General features: G+C 44.9%; 1 protein-coding gene across 1 annotated transcript in view; it reads right to left on the reverse strand.

Moving 5' to 3' along the window:
• PTPRM (protein tyrosine phosphatase receptor type M) overlaps positions 1 to 15219 on the reverse strand; it is a 750850-nt gene that overhangs the window by 93378 nt on the left and 642253 nt on the right. Inside the window, exon 19 of the mRNA XM_089894939.1 lies at positions 8191 to 8278. Coding sequence (XP_089751065.1) covers positions 8191 to 8278 — 88 coding nt within the window. The remainder of the gene's footprint in view (positions 1 to 8190; positions 8279 to 15219) is intronic.

Below are 15219 nucleotides of genomic sequence, written 5' to 3' on the forward strand. Positions count from 1 at the left end.
TCACAGCCTTGCAGTCGGAACCTGTAAGTGATTAGATATTATTATAGCAGCAGAAATGGAGTCTGTCACTGATAATCTTTCATCTCTAACCAATTCTCCCTTTCTGCTGAATACTGATGACATATTTAAGGCAAACTGGAATCACAGTGATGTATGTAACATTTGTCCACCGACAGGAGACTCAAAATTAATTTTAATTATAATTGATTGCTTCAAATGACAGCCTTGCTCTTCCTGTGGTTACATCTTGCCAAGGGCTGGTCTGCACTGGTTTCAAGGTACAAGAGGCAGAGGGGCCAAGGTAACCGACAGGAAGTGCTGGGCGTCCTGCACCTCTCCCCACTGCTCCAGCCTGGGGTCCCTACCCCTGCCCACGGGGGTGGGGATGGAGGGTGGGCTCAGGCTCAGCCAGGCAGCTTCTGAGCAAGAAACAAGAAGGAGCTTTCAGCTGAGCGCTGGCTGGCTCTGTGCTAAGCTTCACTCCTGCTGCTGGTTTTGTGTCGCCAACTTCTTAGTCCTGCCTTGTTTCTGACTTTTTTAACTGGACCCTTTGTCAGAGACGCCTACTCTTTATTTTCAGATTCCTGGCAGATCCCCTGACTCTTATTTTATTTTGCCTGATTTTTCTAGAATTTACCCTTTTCTTTCCTGCACATATTGTGGGATATGTTTCTGTCTTGCTCTCGTCTGCCGGAGTTTTGATGCAGGAAGCTCCCTCTCCCAGGGCATCTTGCCCCTACACTCACCCCGTCCCCCTCTCTCCTGCCTTTGCCTGCCTTTATACCTAACCTGGATCACGACAGTAGTACATCCCTCAGAAGTGACACGGTTGCTCAGTTAGCAGAAAGAAGCACCTTGCTTTAAGACAAAGTCCTGGGGACCTGCAGCCCTCAGCCCGGGCCACGGAGGCAGGGTAGCTGGTGAGAAGACTTGGGTGGGACAGACCGGGTCACAGCTCACACTGTCTTCTTAGTCGCCTCACTAAGCACGGGCACCCTGAGTCCAGACGGACACCAGACCTCAGAAGGGCCTCCCTTCCTGTAAGAGTCGTGGGTCCTCACGGTCAAGGCCGTACCCCCTCGCCCCTCCCCTACTCATTCCAAGCAGCTCTTGGCAGTTTCACGGCTGCTCCTCACCTTGTTACATCGCCATCTTCATTGTACTAGACGCCCCGGCGGGACGCCCTGCGTGGCCCTCCCCTCCATGACATGTGCTCCTTTGCACATGCTAAGCAGTTTTGTCTCAGTATTTCTCTTCTTTTTTTTTTTTTTTTTTGCAGTACGTGCGCCTCTCACTGTTGTGGCCTCTCCCGTTGCGGAGCACAGGCTCCGGACGCGCAGGCCCAGTGGCCGTGGCTCACGGGCCCAGCCGCTCCGCGGCATGTGGGATCCTCCCGGACCGGGGCATGAACTCGTGTCCCCTGCATCGGCAGGCTGACTCTCAACCACTGCGCCACCAGGGAAGCCCCAGTATTTCTCATTTTTAAAGCCCCTCCAGGCTGGGTGCTAGGCCCTTGACACCCTCCATGCTCCCTCCACAGAGAACCTCACGACTACCACTGATGTGCCCCGAGATTCACAAATTTACAACTCTTTTGGGTTCCAGAGCCGTCCACATAAGTGCCTACTTGACATCCCATCTGAATGTTTCAAAGGCGTCTCAGTATATCCCCGGATTCAACTCACAAGCTTTCCCTGCTACCACCGACCTCACTGCCACCCCTGAGCTCCAAGTCTGGTTCCCTTCCAGTGTTACCCATCTCGTAAACAGCCCGTCCTTCCATCTGTCTGTCTGTCCGCCGTCCATCCTCCATCCACCCAAGTCAGAAACACAGGAGTCACCTCTGACCCTGTGTCTTCCTTGAATCCATCTGTTACTTTCTAGTACACATTACCATCACTTGTCACCTGGGCCAAGAGAGAATCTTTTAGCTAGGGTCCCCTTCTGATTCACTCTTTACTGCAGTTAGACTAATCTTTCCAAATGTAAATTAGATTAACCCTCCCTCCCAACCCTTTAATGAGGTGTCCCTTGTTCTTATAATAAAGACTAAGACACTGAATCTGCCCCAGAAGGCCCTGCAGGCCTGGCTCCCACCTCCTTCTCTCTCGGGCCCCCCTCCCCCTTCCACCTCTCCCAGCTCTGGCCACCCCGCCTTCCTTCCCCTCCTCAAACTATGGGTTCCTGCATGTCTGCACACCCCTGCTCTAGCCCCTGGGTCAGCTGCCTTCATTCCACATCCTCTGGAATCAGTCAGCTCCCATGTACAGGCTCTTGCAGGACTGCGCTCCTCTCCTTATGGCCCTTGACTTTCACTTCATTTTTATTTTTATTTCATTTATTTGTATAGTCAAGTCTCTCTTCCTCTCAAAGGAGATGTCAACTTCCCGAGTGTAGGGGCTGAGTCTGTGTTGGCTCACTGCTGTCCCCCAGGGTCTTCACAATTCCTGCCTCTCCCCTGGATGGTACCCCCTCTGCTCCAGCTACACGAGGTCCTTACTGTCCCCGACGCCACACTGACCCAGGCTGGCTGTCCCTCCCTCAGGGCCTCCGCCTGGACTGGGCTCCCTTCCTCAGCTGCGTCAGGCCCTGGTTTGCATCTATCTATCTATCTATCTATCTATCTATCTATCTATCTATCTATCATCTATCTATCTTCTATGTATCTATCTATCTACCTACCTATCTATCTATCTATCTACCTACCTACCTACCTATCTATCTAACTATCTAACATCTACCTATTCAGTGGAAGTATAGTTGATTTACAATATTATATTAGTTTCAAGTATATAAAATAGTGATAGTGATTCAATATTTTTATAGATTATACTCCATTTAAGGTTATTATAAAATACTGGCTGTATTCCCTGTGCTGTACATGATATCCTTGTAGTTTATTTATCTTATACATAATAGTTTGTACCTCTCAATTCCCTCCCCCTTTCCCTCTCCCCACTAGTAACCACTAGTTGTTCTCTGTACCTGTGAGTCTGTTTCTGTTTTGTTATATTCATTTGTTTGTTTTATTTTTTAGATTCCACATATAAGTGGTAACATACAGCATTTTCCTTTCTCTGTCTGACTTATTTCACTTAGTGTAATACCCTCTAGGTCTATCCATGTGGTTGCAAATGGCAGAGTTTCATTCTTTTTGTCTGACTTGCATCTTATTCTCTCAATTGTAATTGTTAATTACAATTAAGAACTGCTGAGACTATCGGGGGGGCTATGCTTGTGTGTGTGTGTTTGTGTGTCTGTTAATAGTGGACGGGGTATTTGTTTACATTTGGAAAGGGCTAGCTCAGCAAATTTATCGTGTAACTGAGGGAAAAGTTCACCTTACTTAAGAACAACAGCCAATAAACAGTTTTTAAGCACCATTAAAACCATTTTATATGCAAACACTGTTACAAAACTACGAATGTGATCATTAAAGCACTTCTTATGTTCTCTGAAAAGCACTAACAAGAATCTCTAGGACATGTTCATTGTTCATGGAATCCCCCAGTTCCTCATCGTAGTTAGTGGTGCTATTCCCAAAGCCTAGACTCCCTGAAGCGGGCTTCCCAGTCAGGGAAACTGATTTTTCCACAATTGCAGGATTTCTTGGTGGGGAAGGGAGGTGTAATACTTTTCTCCATGCCTTTAAAGAAACAACCAGTATGAGTGTATACATTAGGGTGATTTAGATAAGTATTTTTATTCCTGAAATCCTTCTACAATTTTAACGATATCAAAGATTCATTTTCGCTGCCATAACTAAAGACGTACAGTCTCAAATGAAGCAGCTCCAAATGGTGATTCTCAGAGGGGTACTTAGCACTGCAGCGGCTTCATCAGACCCTACTGGGGAGCTCACGCTGGATTGGGGCCCCCTAGACAAACAGCACTCAGGCTGTGAGTTCTAGCACCAGGCTTGGCATGGGCTGGCATCAGGGCAGTTCTGGTATTGAAGCCAGCCGGCAGTAGTGGTGTTTCTGCAAGCCATATGTGGTATCAAACTCCCGCTAGTTAGCTACTAGTGGCATCTAAGGATGTGCACACCCTAGTTTAAGAGCATTAATAATTGTTCGGTAGGTGGCCTAAGTGGCTGATGTCTCAGAATACGTCAGCATAGACCGTTATAGACAATTATAGAAACAATCACAGACAGTTCTAGAGGGATTTTAGAAAGCAACAGAAAACTGGAGGAAAAGGTAACCATTTGAAACGACATGGATGAACTTTTAGGACCTTATGCTGAGTGAAATAAACCAGACACAGAAAGAAAAACACTGCATGATCTCATTTGTACATGGAATCTAAAAAAAGTCAAACTCATAGAAGCAGAGAGTGGAAGGGTGGTTACGAGGAGCATGCGGGGGGAAAGGGGTAAATGGGGGGGTGTTGGTCAAAGGGTATGAAGTGGCAGTTACATAGGATGACTAAGTCTCGAGATTGAATGTACACCATGATGACGATGGTTAATTATACTGTACTGAATCCAGAAACTTGCTAGGAGAGTAGATTGCGGGTGCTCTCACCACACATAAAAAATGACAACTATGTGAGGGGAAGGTACTTTCATTAGCTTGGCTATCGTAATCATTTCGCTATTTATCTATATCAAGCATCATGTTGTACACCTTAAATACGGACAATTTTTACTTTAAAAATACATAAAAAAAAGACAACATGTGTGCGGGGAAAGCCTTCAGAATGCCACGGCAGCTGAGGGGTAAGATCAGGAGACTGGACAGAGCTGCCTGGGCACAGGACATCTTTCTGACATCGTCCCTACAAAAGCACAAAAACAACGCAAGCTGATGGAAGAAACACTGAAAGAGCGCAACAGGTGAGGTGGAGGCAGGTGAGAGCTGGAAAATCCACCCCCTCTGGGATTTATCAGGAATAAAGGCAAACTCTCCAGAAATAGAGCCCATGGTCACAGCCCGTGATGAGCGGGTCGCTGTGCAGAATCCTGCTGACAATTAGGGAGCAACGTAGCGCCTGCAATTATCCACAAGTTCATCATTTCCAACCCGAGACTTCCAAATGCTGCTTTTGTTTTTCGTTTTAAATGACCTACTGAGCCCACTAAGCTGAGGAAGGGTAAGGAGTAACAGAGAAGAAAGATGCGATTTTTCAAAGGTAACAACAATCAGTGATGTTTTTATGTGGCGTATAAGTTCATTTCCACAACAGCTGGCTTTTTAGGAAACTGGGACATTGAGAAGGTTCATGACTTTCCCATGGTCACTTGGCTAATACATGGTGAAACAGACTGTGAACTGTGTCTTCTAGTTCCCAATCCTAAATTCCTCTCTTTTGCCCCCAAAGGCTTTTCCCTTAGTCATTTACATTGTCCTATTAGTTCACGTGCATCCTAGTCTGGTCCAGCCCACAGACAGTGTACATTCATGAGGGTGGGAGGTAGATTTAAACCTTCTCCACCTCTGACAACATTCTGCTGGACACACAGACCACAGCCAGTGCCTGCCTAGGGTGACAAGATAATCTGTCCTAAGTGCAGGGTCTTGAGAGTTGAAGATGATCTTGGTGGTGACGCCCATTCTGAGCTAGTGATGGTTAGTGATGATAGGCTAACAATTAATACATAAATTAGACCCTGACCCCAATATCTTTCTTAGGCAACAGATCTGAAGCCATCAAAGAAGAATTTCTGCAGGAGGCCCACAACAGCGGCAGCTCCAGAATTTCAGAACAGGGGGCCACAGGGGGTCAGCCTGGGGGCTGGAGGACTTGGCTTGAAGCTGCCTTCAACAGGGAGTGTACTCTTTGTACTTAGTTTGTATATTTATTTGGAGGTGGCCTGGGGAGATGAAGAATGGGGATGAGGGGGGTGAAAGTCTTCTCAAGCTGCCTCTTGTCACAGATACTGGCCTGTGCAGGCAATGATGCTAATGGTCGGTGGGGACTGACTATCCAGCATCCACTGGGTGGTGGTTATAAGAGCTGCCCCTGGGTTGGAATCTTGTCCCCATCTTATTAACTGTGTAACCCTTTCACCTTCTTTATGCCCCAGTTTTCCTCTCCTGTAAAATGGATGAACAATGTCACAGGATCATTACAGGGAGTGAGGGAGTTAACAGGTGTAAAGGGCTTAACAGGTGTAACAGGGGTGTCTAGCATATAGCAAGTGCTCAGCAAATGCTAGCTTTTATCACTTTTTTCTTTAAGCATTCAAAACGATTTCTCAAGCATCTACCAAGTGCAGCCGTCGAACTACACATTGGGAAGGAACAGAGTCAAAGTCACACTGAACAGAGGCTGGCCGGGTCTCTGAGCACAGCCCAAACCAGAGCCCTGGACGCTGCTCTCCAGATGCTCGGTGTGAGGCCCACACCTCGGATATGGCGGCCGCAGGACAAGGGCTCACTGACATCTCTTCTACCTGGCGTGGGTGGCACGGCTGCGAAGTGCCCATTTTACCTCGGTGGACCTCCTTGGAATTAGTGGCAGAGCTGAAGGAACCCTGGGAAGGCTCCTATAAGCCACTTTGAGAAATCTGGATTCTTCTGAGGGTGTGAAACTTCAGCAGGCTCACAGAGAACACGAAGTAACTTGGGAGGATCTATATTGGCCAACGGACTCTTCCCATGACCCCTCTCTGGCTGGAAATGATGCTTTCCTTCTCTGAGCCCCTGCAGCACACAGCGCTGTACACACAGCTCCAACGCAGGACTGCGTCCTGGTGCAGAGAGACCAGACTCACAGTCTCTCATCTGTCTGTGCTGCTCTGTCCTGGGGGCAGGGACATCGTCCCCATCACCCTGGGGTCCTCGGGGGGCCAAGTGTTGACTGAATTCACTGAGGGGCAATGAAGCCTTAGATCTCAGGGGAACATCTTCTCTCTAAAAATGAAGCTCTAAGTAAATGAATGCACAAGACTCCCGAAGCTAGCACTTGCCATCTGCAGAACCAGTGGTTTGGCTTTGTGAGTGGCCAAAGGGAAAACAGGCCATGTTCAGGCCCAGTTGGGATGGTTCATATTATATGTAAACCCCGACACACTTCTTTTTAAACATGAAACACACTGTAGGTCTGCACCATCCAATATGGGAGCCCCTCGTCTCGTGGACGATCTAAATTAAAAATAATTAAAATTGAATACAATAGAAAATTCAGTTCCTCGGTCACACCAGCCACATTTCAAGTGCTGGTATGGTGAGGGCTACTGCACCGGACAGCACAGGCACAGAACATTTCTGCAATCACAGAAAATTCTACTGGGTGGCGCTGCTATAGAAGCTCAACTGTCCTACCAAGAAAATGTTAACTCAGGCAGATAAAATCTAACCGCACTTCCACAATCAAGAAAGATAATATATAGCTCCGCTGGAGTATCCAAACCTTTCAAGTTTGTTCTCTTACAAGTAATAAGGGAGGATGAGCTAGGTGCTCTATATTTCACATTATTGTTGTTTTTTAAATTTACGTATCTTTAGAGATAGTATTAATTCCATGAGTACCTCGGTGCAGTCACGTGTGGCTTTGAGCAGTTTAATGCAGGGGATGGATGGCTTCAGCCCTGGAAGAAGGAAGCTCATCAATCTACCAGGCATCCCGGCATCGTTACGGAACATTAATGAGGTTGGGCTTGATTTAAAAACCGTCCGAGGCATTATGGATTGGGACCATTCCTTTTCATAGGAACTGAGAATTTCTGAGATATCATCCTAGCTCTTTTGCTAATGCGTGTTGTGATACAGGGACTACCATTTAACTTCTGAGTTTCAGTTTCCTGTCCTCAAAATGGGGCTATTACTGACCTCCCTACCCCAAGTGTCCTGAGGATTAATGAGCTCATGTCTGCTGAGAAGCTCCTGGCAGCGAGGCGCGCTTCGAATCATTATGTCTATTCCTTCTCATGGAGCAGATGGGAAGCATTAGGTCTGTTATGTTTACTCCTTCCAAAATGCATTTTCTGTCTCAGCATTTGAACATTACCTAGGTTACCCAAACCTTCAATCTAAAAGTAAAACTAGCCCCACAGCAAGACACACGGACGTAGCGGGGGTATTTAGGTAGTTTTTCCTTTCCCTAATACGAGCATCACACCAGCTTTTCCAGCGGGATGAAGGTAGTAATTGCCCTGCAAATTCTTGCCGCATGAGGCCGGTGGTCAATCTCAGCAGATGTGAAAAGAAAGTTACAGCACAGCACGATGATGCTATCAACACTTACATGCAATAATATTCCCATATCTGTTCTTCATTCTGTTTTCATCTTTCTTAGCAGAGTCCCATGGTGCAGACTGCCCTTCAAAGAAGCTCTGGAAGAAAGAGACAAGTGACATGACGAATTACAATTCGGTGCGGTAAACAAACACAGGGATCTTAATGACTGGGGGGGGTTCTTAAAAAATGTACAAGGGTCAAGGAAGGAAGAGAATATTCACAGGAATGAAATAATGGATTATTAAACTACTTTATATCTTAAATATCTCATTTAGTTTTTTGTTGTTTTCCTTTAGTTAAAAGGCCACAAACACGGGTGGGGGCTGAAGAGTAAGCCCACAATTTATCTGTACCATCTACCGAAAATGGTTGGGTGTTCATCCCCATCCTACCTGAATATTTATTATAGAAAATTTAACATTTCTCTCAATTTCTTAATTACATTACATCCTTTCAATATTCTCCTACGAGATATAAAGATATCATTTTTCTTCCCAACTGCAAACTGAAGGAAGGTTATTTTTGGTTAAATCTGTGAAAGTAGGTAAGCTAAGACTTCACGACTTCCAGCCTAAAATCCTCTAAGAACTTCTGCCAGAGTTTTCATTTTTAATGGAGCTTAGATGTCCATTTATTTAAGGATTTGGCATTATTATGCCTAGGGTCTTTAATCTTCATGTTATTAGTCAGATATACATTTTTCTATTCAAGTTATAATGAAAATGTCCTCTGCTATCAGTTGACAAGTGAAAAAAAAATCTGGGATTTTAATTTCCACTTTAGTTCACGTTCTGTTTCACCTTCACGTAGCCAACGCTATAAGGAGGTACTGGGAAGAAGGATGGTAGCAAGAAGCATTTAGTAACACTGTTTTGTTGTCTTTTCTGTACCTACTCTTATATTTCTTGGCACCAACTGGGAGAGAAGGGAAGAGCAGGCAGAAGACACAAAGGCAGATCACGTGTGTGGAAACATCGTCCTAAAATGCTCTGGGGTCAGTGAATGTGGTACTAGGAACGCACATCCTCAAACATGCCCCAGCATGGCTTTCCAAGTTCCCTCTTTAGAACGGAAGCTCCTTTATACTCCCCTACTCTCCATCCCCCGCTAAAGCGCTTGGCCATCTTGGCCATTGCTGGCAATGGCCACTATTGAGCAATCAGTCTGTGGTTCAATGGGACCAATTCATTATTCCTTTTCATGGGTCCACTTGTGGCTTATCAGCTGAGCTGCTCCTTAGTGCGGTCGGAGTGGGGACACACCTGCTCACAGACCCCATGGGGAGCCCTGCCGCCTGCAGGTGGCTCAGACCCGACCACACAGTGCGCAGTGCTGGGCATACTCTACCGTCTCTGCCCCAGGCTGTGGATGTCCCCAGGCAGGGGCTGCGTGGTCCTCATTTTTGTTGGTGTGGAGCCCACGCTTCGTGATAGGAGTCTGATAATTAGTCATTGAATGAATGAGTGACTGCAGTGTCTGGGGGCCGTCTGCTGGGCTTTGATGCCCAAATAAAGCTTGACTTCTGCAGTGTGGGTGTCTGCGGAGTTGGAGCACTTGGAGACCTCCACAGGCACTGCCTGCAGGGTTCATGATGTCCGTCTGTAAAAGTGCACGCGCTTCATAGATACAATGGAACATTACTCAGCCATAAAAAGAAATGAAATTGAGTTATTTGTAGTGAGGTGGATGGACCTAGAGTCTGTCATACAGAGTGAGGTAAGTCAGAAAGAGAAAAACAAAAACTGTATGCTAACACATATATACGGAACCTAAAAACAAACAAACAAAACCATTCTGAAGAACCTATGGGCAGGACAGGAATAAAGACGCAGACGTAAAGAATGGACTTGAGGACACGGGGGGGGGAAGGGTAAGCTGGGACGAAGTGAGAGAGTGGCATGGACTTATATACACTACCAAATGTAAAACAGATAGCTAGTGGGAAGCAGCCGCATAGCACAGGGAGATCAGCTCGGTGCTTTGTGACCGCCTAGAGGGGTGGGATAGGGAGGGTGGGAGGGAGGCACAGGAGGGAGGAGATATGGGGACATATGTATATGTATAACTGATTCACTTTGTTATAAAGCAGAAACTAACACACCACTGTAAAGCAATTATACTCCAATAAAGATGTTAAAAAAAAAATGTGCACGTGCTTTCTGTGAACTGCTGTGTGTTAAAGCTGCTGTTACCTTACAGCTCAGCCCTCAACAGAGACTGGCTGGAAAAGAGCCCTGTCCTGACTCTGTCCCCCTTGCACTATTAATTCCACACAACAGAACATCAGGACACACCATTTCATCACATCCAAGAGGGAAATGATAACACTGCAAGCATAAGAGTTAAGAGTTTTAAATTGCCATTTTATTTTATTTATTTATTTTTTAAAATTGAAGTATAGTTGACTTGCAATGTTGTGTTAATTTCTGCTGTACAGCAAAGTGACTCAGTTATACATATATATGCATTCTTTTTTCTATTCTTTTCCATTATGGTTTATCTCAGGACCTTGTTGGTTATCCAGTCTATATATAATAGTTTGCATCTACTAACCCCAAATGCCCAGTCCACTTAGTATGATAATCCCTAGCTGCATCCCTGTTGATGCAAATGGCATTATTTCGTTCTTTTTTATGGCCGAGTAGTATTCCATTGTATATATATATATTATACAACATCTTCTTCATCCATTCATCTGTTGATGGACATTTAGGTTGTTTCCATGTCTTGGCTATCGTAAATAGTGCTGCTATGAACATACGGGTGCATGTATCTTTTTGAATTGTAGTTTTGTCCGGATATATGCCCAGGAGTGGGATTGCTGGATCATATGGTAATTCTACTTTTAGTTTTCTGAGGAACCTCCATACTGTTTTCCATAGTGGCTGCACCAACTTACATTCCCACCAACAGTATTCAATTGCCCATTTTAAAGTAAGGTACCTTAGTCATGGTCATTGTCGACACCTCATTATCATAATAGTTTTTACATTGTATTTATCATTTTGAAATAAAACCATGGGGGCAGACCAGGATCAGATGCACTACACACTTAGAGCTGTATTAACAGATTCACAATATACATTGCTAACTGAAGGGTAAGATACTGTGCAATGCAGGACAAAAACAAATACAAACATTTTCAGGATTATTAATAAATTAAGCTAATAAAAATACAGTGAAAATCGTTAGTTAATTCCATCTAGAACAAGACCGTTATAGGATGGGTAAAGGATTTATTTAGACATGTAACGTCTATTCCGCCATACAATATGCATTTAAAATAGCTTTAGGGATTTAAAAGTCATCCTCTTTTTCTGAAGTGTCTTTGTTACTCTATGAATGACAATTATTTTACCGTTGAGTAATAACTATTATTTGACTTCCCTTATGACAATTTAATTCTATTAATACTTTGAGTTTGTCGTGATGTAATTACAATTTCATTCCCCTCTGCCTTCTCCACCCATGTGAAAGTTTCCAGACTTTGCTATTTTCATGGGAAGATGAAAAAGGGACCTGACTCTGAAGAAGACCTGGGTGTCTTCCAGTAGACCCACGGACACTAGTTAACTCCCCACAGGATGAGAGACAGACAGACAGATGGAGAGGGGGTCAACAACGGATTAGGGAGGAGGCACTTGCTCCACTAGTACAAGGAGATCCTGCTGGGTCACCGGAGACAAAGCCACCCTGAGCCACACCAGTTCCTTCCCATTCCTGACAAACAGACGCTTTCCGTGGGGGAAGGCGCCCACATCACAGCTGGGTTTCTTTAGCATTTATGGTGATCACAGGAATTCCAATAGCCCTTGCTTTTAAAAACAGTTGTTTTTAAAAAAATTTATTAACTTTTGTTTTATATTGGAGTCTAGTTGATTACCAATGTTGTGCTAGTTTCAGGTGTACAGCAAAGTGATTCAGTTATACACATATATATATATCTATTCTTTTTCAGATTCTTTTCCCATTTAGGTCATTACAGAGTGTAGAGCAGAGTTCCCTGTGCTATAGAGTAGGTCCCTGTTGGTGATCTATTTTAAATGTAGCAGTGTGTACATGTCAATCCCTAACTCCCAATCTATCCCTCTCCCGCATGCCCTTCCCCCCCGGTAACCATAAGTTCGTTCTCTAAGTCTGCGAGTCTAAAAAACGTTATTTTAATTTGACTGTTCTCATTAACTGGTGACCAGAAAACAGACAAAATCAACAACGAGATGATAACCAATCTCCCTGCACTTGACCTCTGCATGTTTTTGTGAGAGTGGGGCCCATGCTCTCCATCTCTGAGCACTGACCACGGGCATTAGTACGTGAGCAAAATGAAGAGTCCATCGTCTTGACTACTACTCATGAGAGTAGCAGCCATGGAGGACCACCTGCCTGCTTTACTGCTGCAGACAAAGACCCCAACCAGATCATCGCAGACCAGCTTGAGTCAGATCTCAATGCTTTCTGACCCTTAGTCCACCGCTCTTCCTGGACCACCCCTCCCGACAGGGGCTTTGGAGGGGATACAGTTAAATCTACACATGACCAATGACTGTTTTCCAACCTAGATCGTATCTCCTTATCTCCAAATGAAGGTTTGCAACAAGACAATATAAAAGATGTCAAGTAAACTTTGCTTAACTGTCGGCTGCTTTCACAAAATAGGAAATTTTCTTATCTCCTAGGATAATGTGATCGTTGCAGGGAAGCAACAGCAGGAGAGCAACAGTAGAAGTGGGAGTTCTTGCCATGAGCCTCCCCAACTTTCCATCCAGGAATTATGTGAATCAGTTTAAGTGGCAGAATGTATTTTTTCTTAAACAAAATCAAAATCAAAACAAAACAAAACAAAACAAAAAGCTGCTTCAAGGAAAAGATCAGATGACTGGTGCCATCCACAGTTTCCTGACTCTCTACAGATTTGGTGATCCGTCTCGCATTTTCTGGCACGGTTTTGCTTCCAATTATACAGCCAGTCTCCCCATGAATACATTCCCATGAATACATTTGCATTATGAAGACCATGTGTTCTTATCCTTGGCTTGTAAAGTAAGTAATATACCTAATGGGGAGCCCAGAGAGAGGAAGAAAGGGCTTTCTGGATTGATCACCTGGCTTTGTTTTCTTTTGTTATGGAGATTGTCATTTAAAAACATTTCTAAGATGGACCCAGTTTTAAATGTCATGGCTTTCCATTAGCATACATTTTCAAAATAGCTGAGAACATATTTACCTTAGACTTTAGATTCCCTCTTATGCCTGCAGTAGGACAAAGGTCAACTGTTTAAATTTCTACTTAGAAAATAAAACTTTATCTATTGCTCTAGAGCCATTGGGCACTCAGAGAAGCTGTGACATGACATATGCGTCTTTTGCATAGTGAGCCCCTGGCCGCCTTCCTGGCTTGGAAATTCTTTTTATTTATTGGCTGCGTTGGATCATCGTTACTGCATGCAGGCTTCCTCTAATTGCGGCGAGCAGGGGCTACTCTTCGTTGTGGTGCGTGGGCTTCTCACTGCGGTGGCTTCTCTTGTTGCGGAACACAGGCTCTAGATGCATGGGCTTCAGTAGTTGTGGCTCGCAGGCTCTAAAGCGCAGGCTCAGTAGTTGTGACACGTGGGCTTAGTTGCTCCGTGGCATGTGGGATCTTTCTGGACCAGGGTTCGAACCTGTGTCCCCTGCGTCGGCAGGCGGACTCTCAACCACTGCGCCACCAGGGAAGCCCCTGGCTTGGGGATTCTGAGCAAGAATAGCAATCAGGGCAGAAATGCAGGTCATCAGGGCTATAGAATACCACTTCCTGTGTGGCCCACAGCAAGGCCTGGCACAGACGTGAGACTCCAGAGGCAGAAGTGGCTCTTCCTCCAGGCCTCGTCTTCCCGAGGGACTGAGCCTTCTCTGATGACCCTGTGACCTACCATCTTTCCTTTTTTGCAGACCATGAGCTGAACAGGTAGTCACTAATAAACCCACCAGTGAAATGCGCCCGAGGAAAATTAAGTAATTTTGCGACACAATCATTCTACCATGTCCTACGTCACAGCCCTTCTGGCTTTTAAATATCTTTTAATAAATGAAGCAAATCAACAAACGTTTCAGACAATTTTCTGCTGTGCATTTTTCTTGGGGTAAGAACAAAAGGTTCTTTGGCTATCTTCTTTATCCTCAAGAAGGTCAAAAGCTGGATGTGTTCCGATAAAACTGCGTAAATTGAATTACTGAATGCTTTCAGAAGACTCGTACTCTGAACCAGTATTCCTGGGAAGTAAGTAATCACCACATCATTTATGTGGCTCTAGAGGAGAGCTGTTCCTCTCACATTTACTGGAAGGAAAGCCAGCCAGGTTTTGAATCCTGCTGTTGCTGAGAAAGTGAGAGCTCGGGTCCTTGAAGGAATTCCTTCAGAGGATTCCTAAGCACGTGAATTCTGGCCGCTCGGGGGATACCTGGCTTACGTACTCCTAACATCTCCCCCACCCTTAAGTTCAGGTTTTAGTACAGCCTCCAATTCCTCCTTAATCTCTCCAGTTTTGCTTGACGGAAGTTGTGAGCAGGTAAGGGTTAAAATCCAATCCAACCGCAGCACAGGCGCTTCCTTGAAGTTGATGATGCCCCATCCTTGGAGCAGCTGTGCAAGGACCAGCTTGGGAGGCATGACAACGGCCCATGCTCCAAGGATGCTTTTCACAGGAGGGATTTTTAAATACAATACGCACACTGAGGCAATATTTAGCGTTCAGGGCAGATTTTTAATAGGCAGATACAATTTAACACACCAACTATGGACTTTTGATTATGAAAAAAAACCACTTTATGTTATTTGGGGGACTGAAGTTAATGGTCTCACTGCACCGTCTGTTAGAATTTTCCAAAATAGACTTAGGCTTTGACTCTGCTTAAAATGTAATTAAAGTGTTTCCTTGGACTACCTTAGCTCATATATACTGAGAAAAGGCAGCAAACCGGGGAACCGCTCTGCAAGAGTAATAAGTCTCCGAAACAATAAAAATGAAAGCAGGCTAAGGTCCAGCGAATACCAATGGCT

Source organism: Delphinapterus leucas, chromosome 14 (genome assembly GCF_059928025.1).
Source record: "Delphinapterus leucas isolate spDelLeu-1000000601 "Yukka" chromosome 14, BTC_Dleu_Yukka2, whole genome shotgun sequence".
In the NCBI taxonomy this organism is placed as follows: Eukaryota; Metazoa; Chordata; class Mammalia; order Artiodactyla; family Monodontidae; genus Delphinapterus; species Delphinapterus leucas.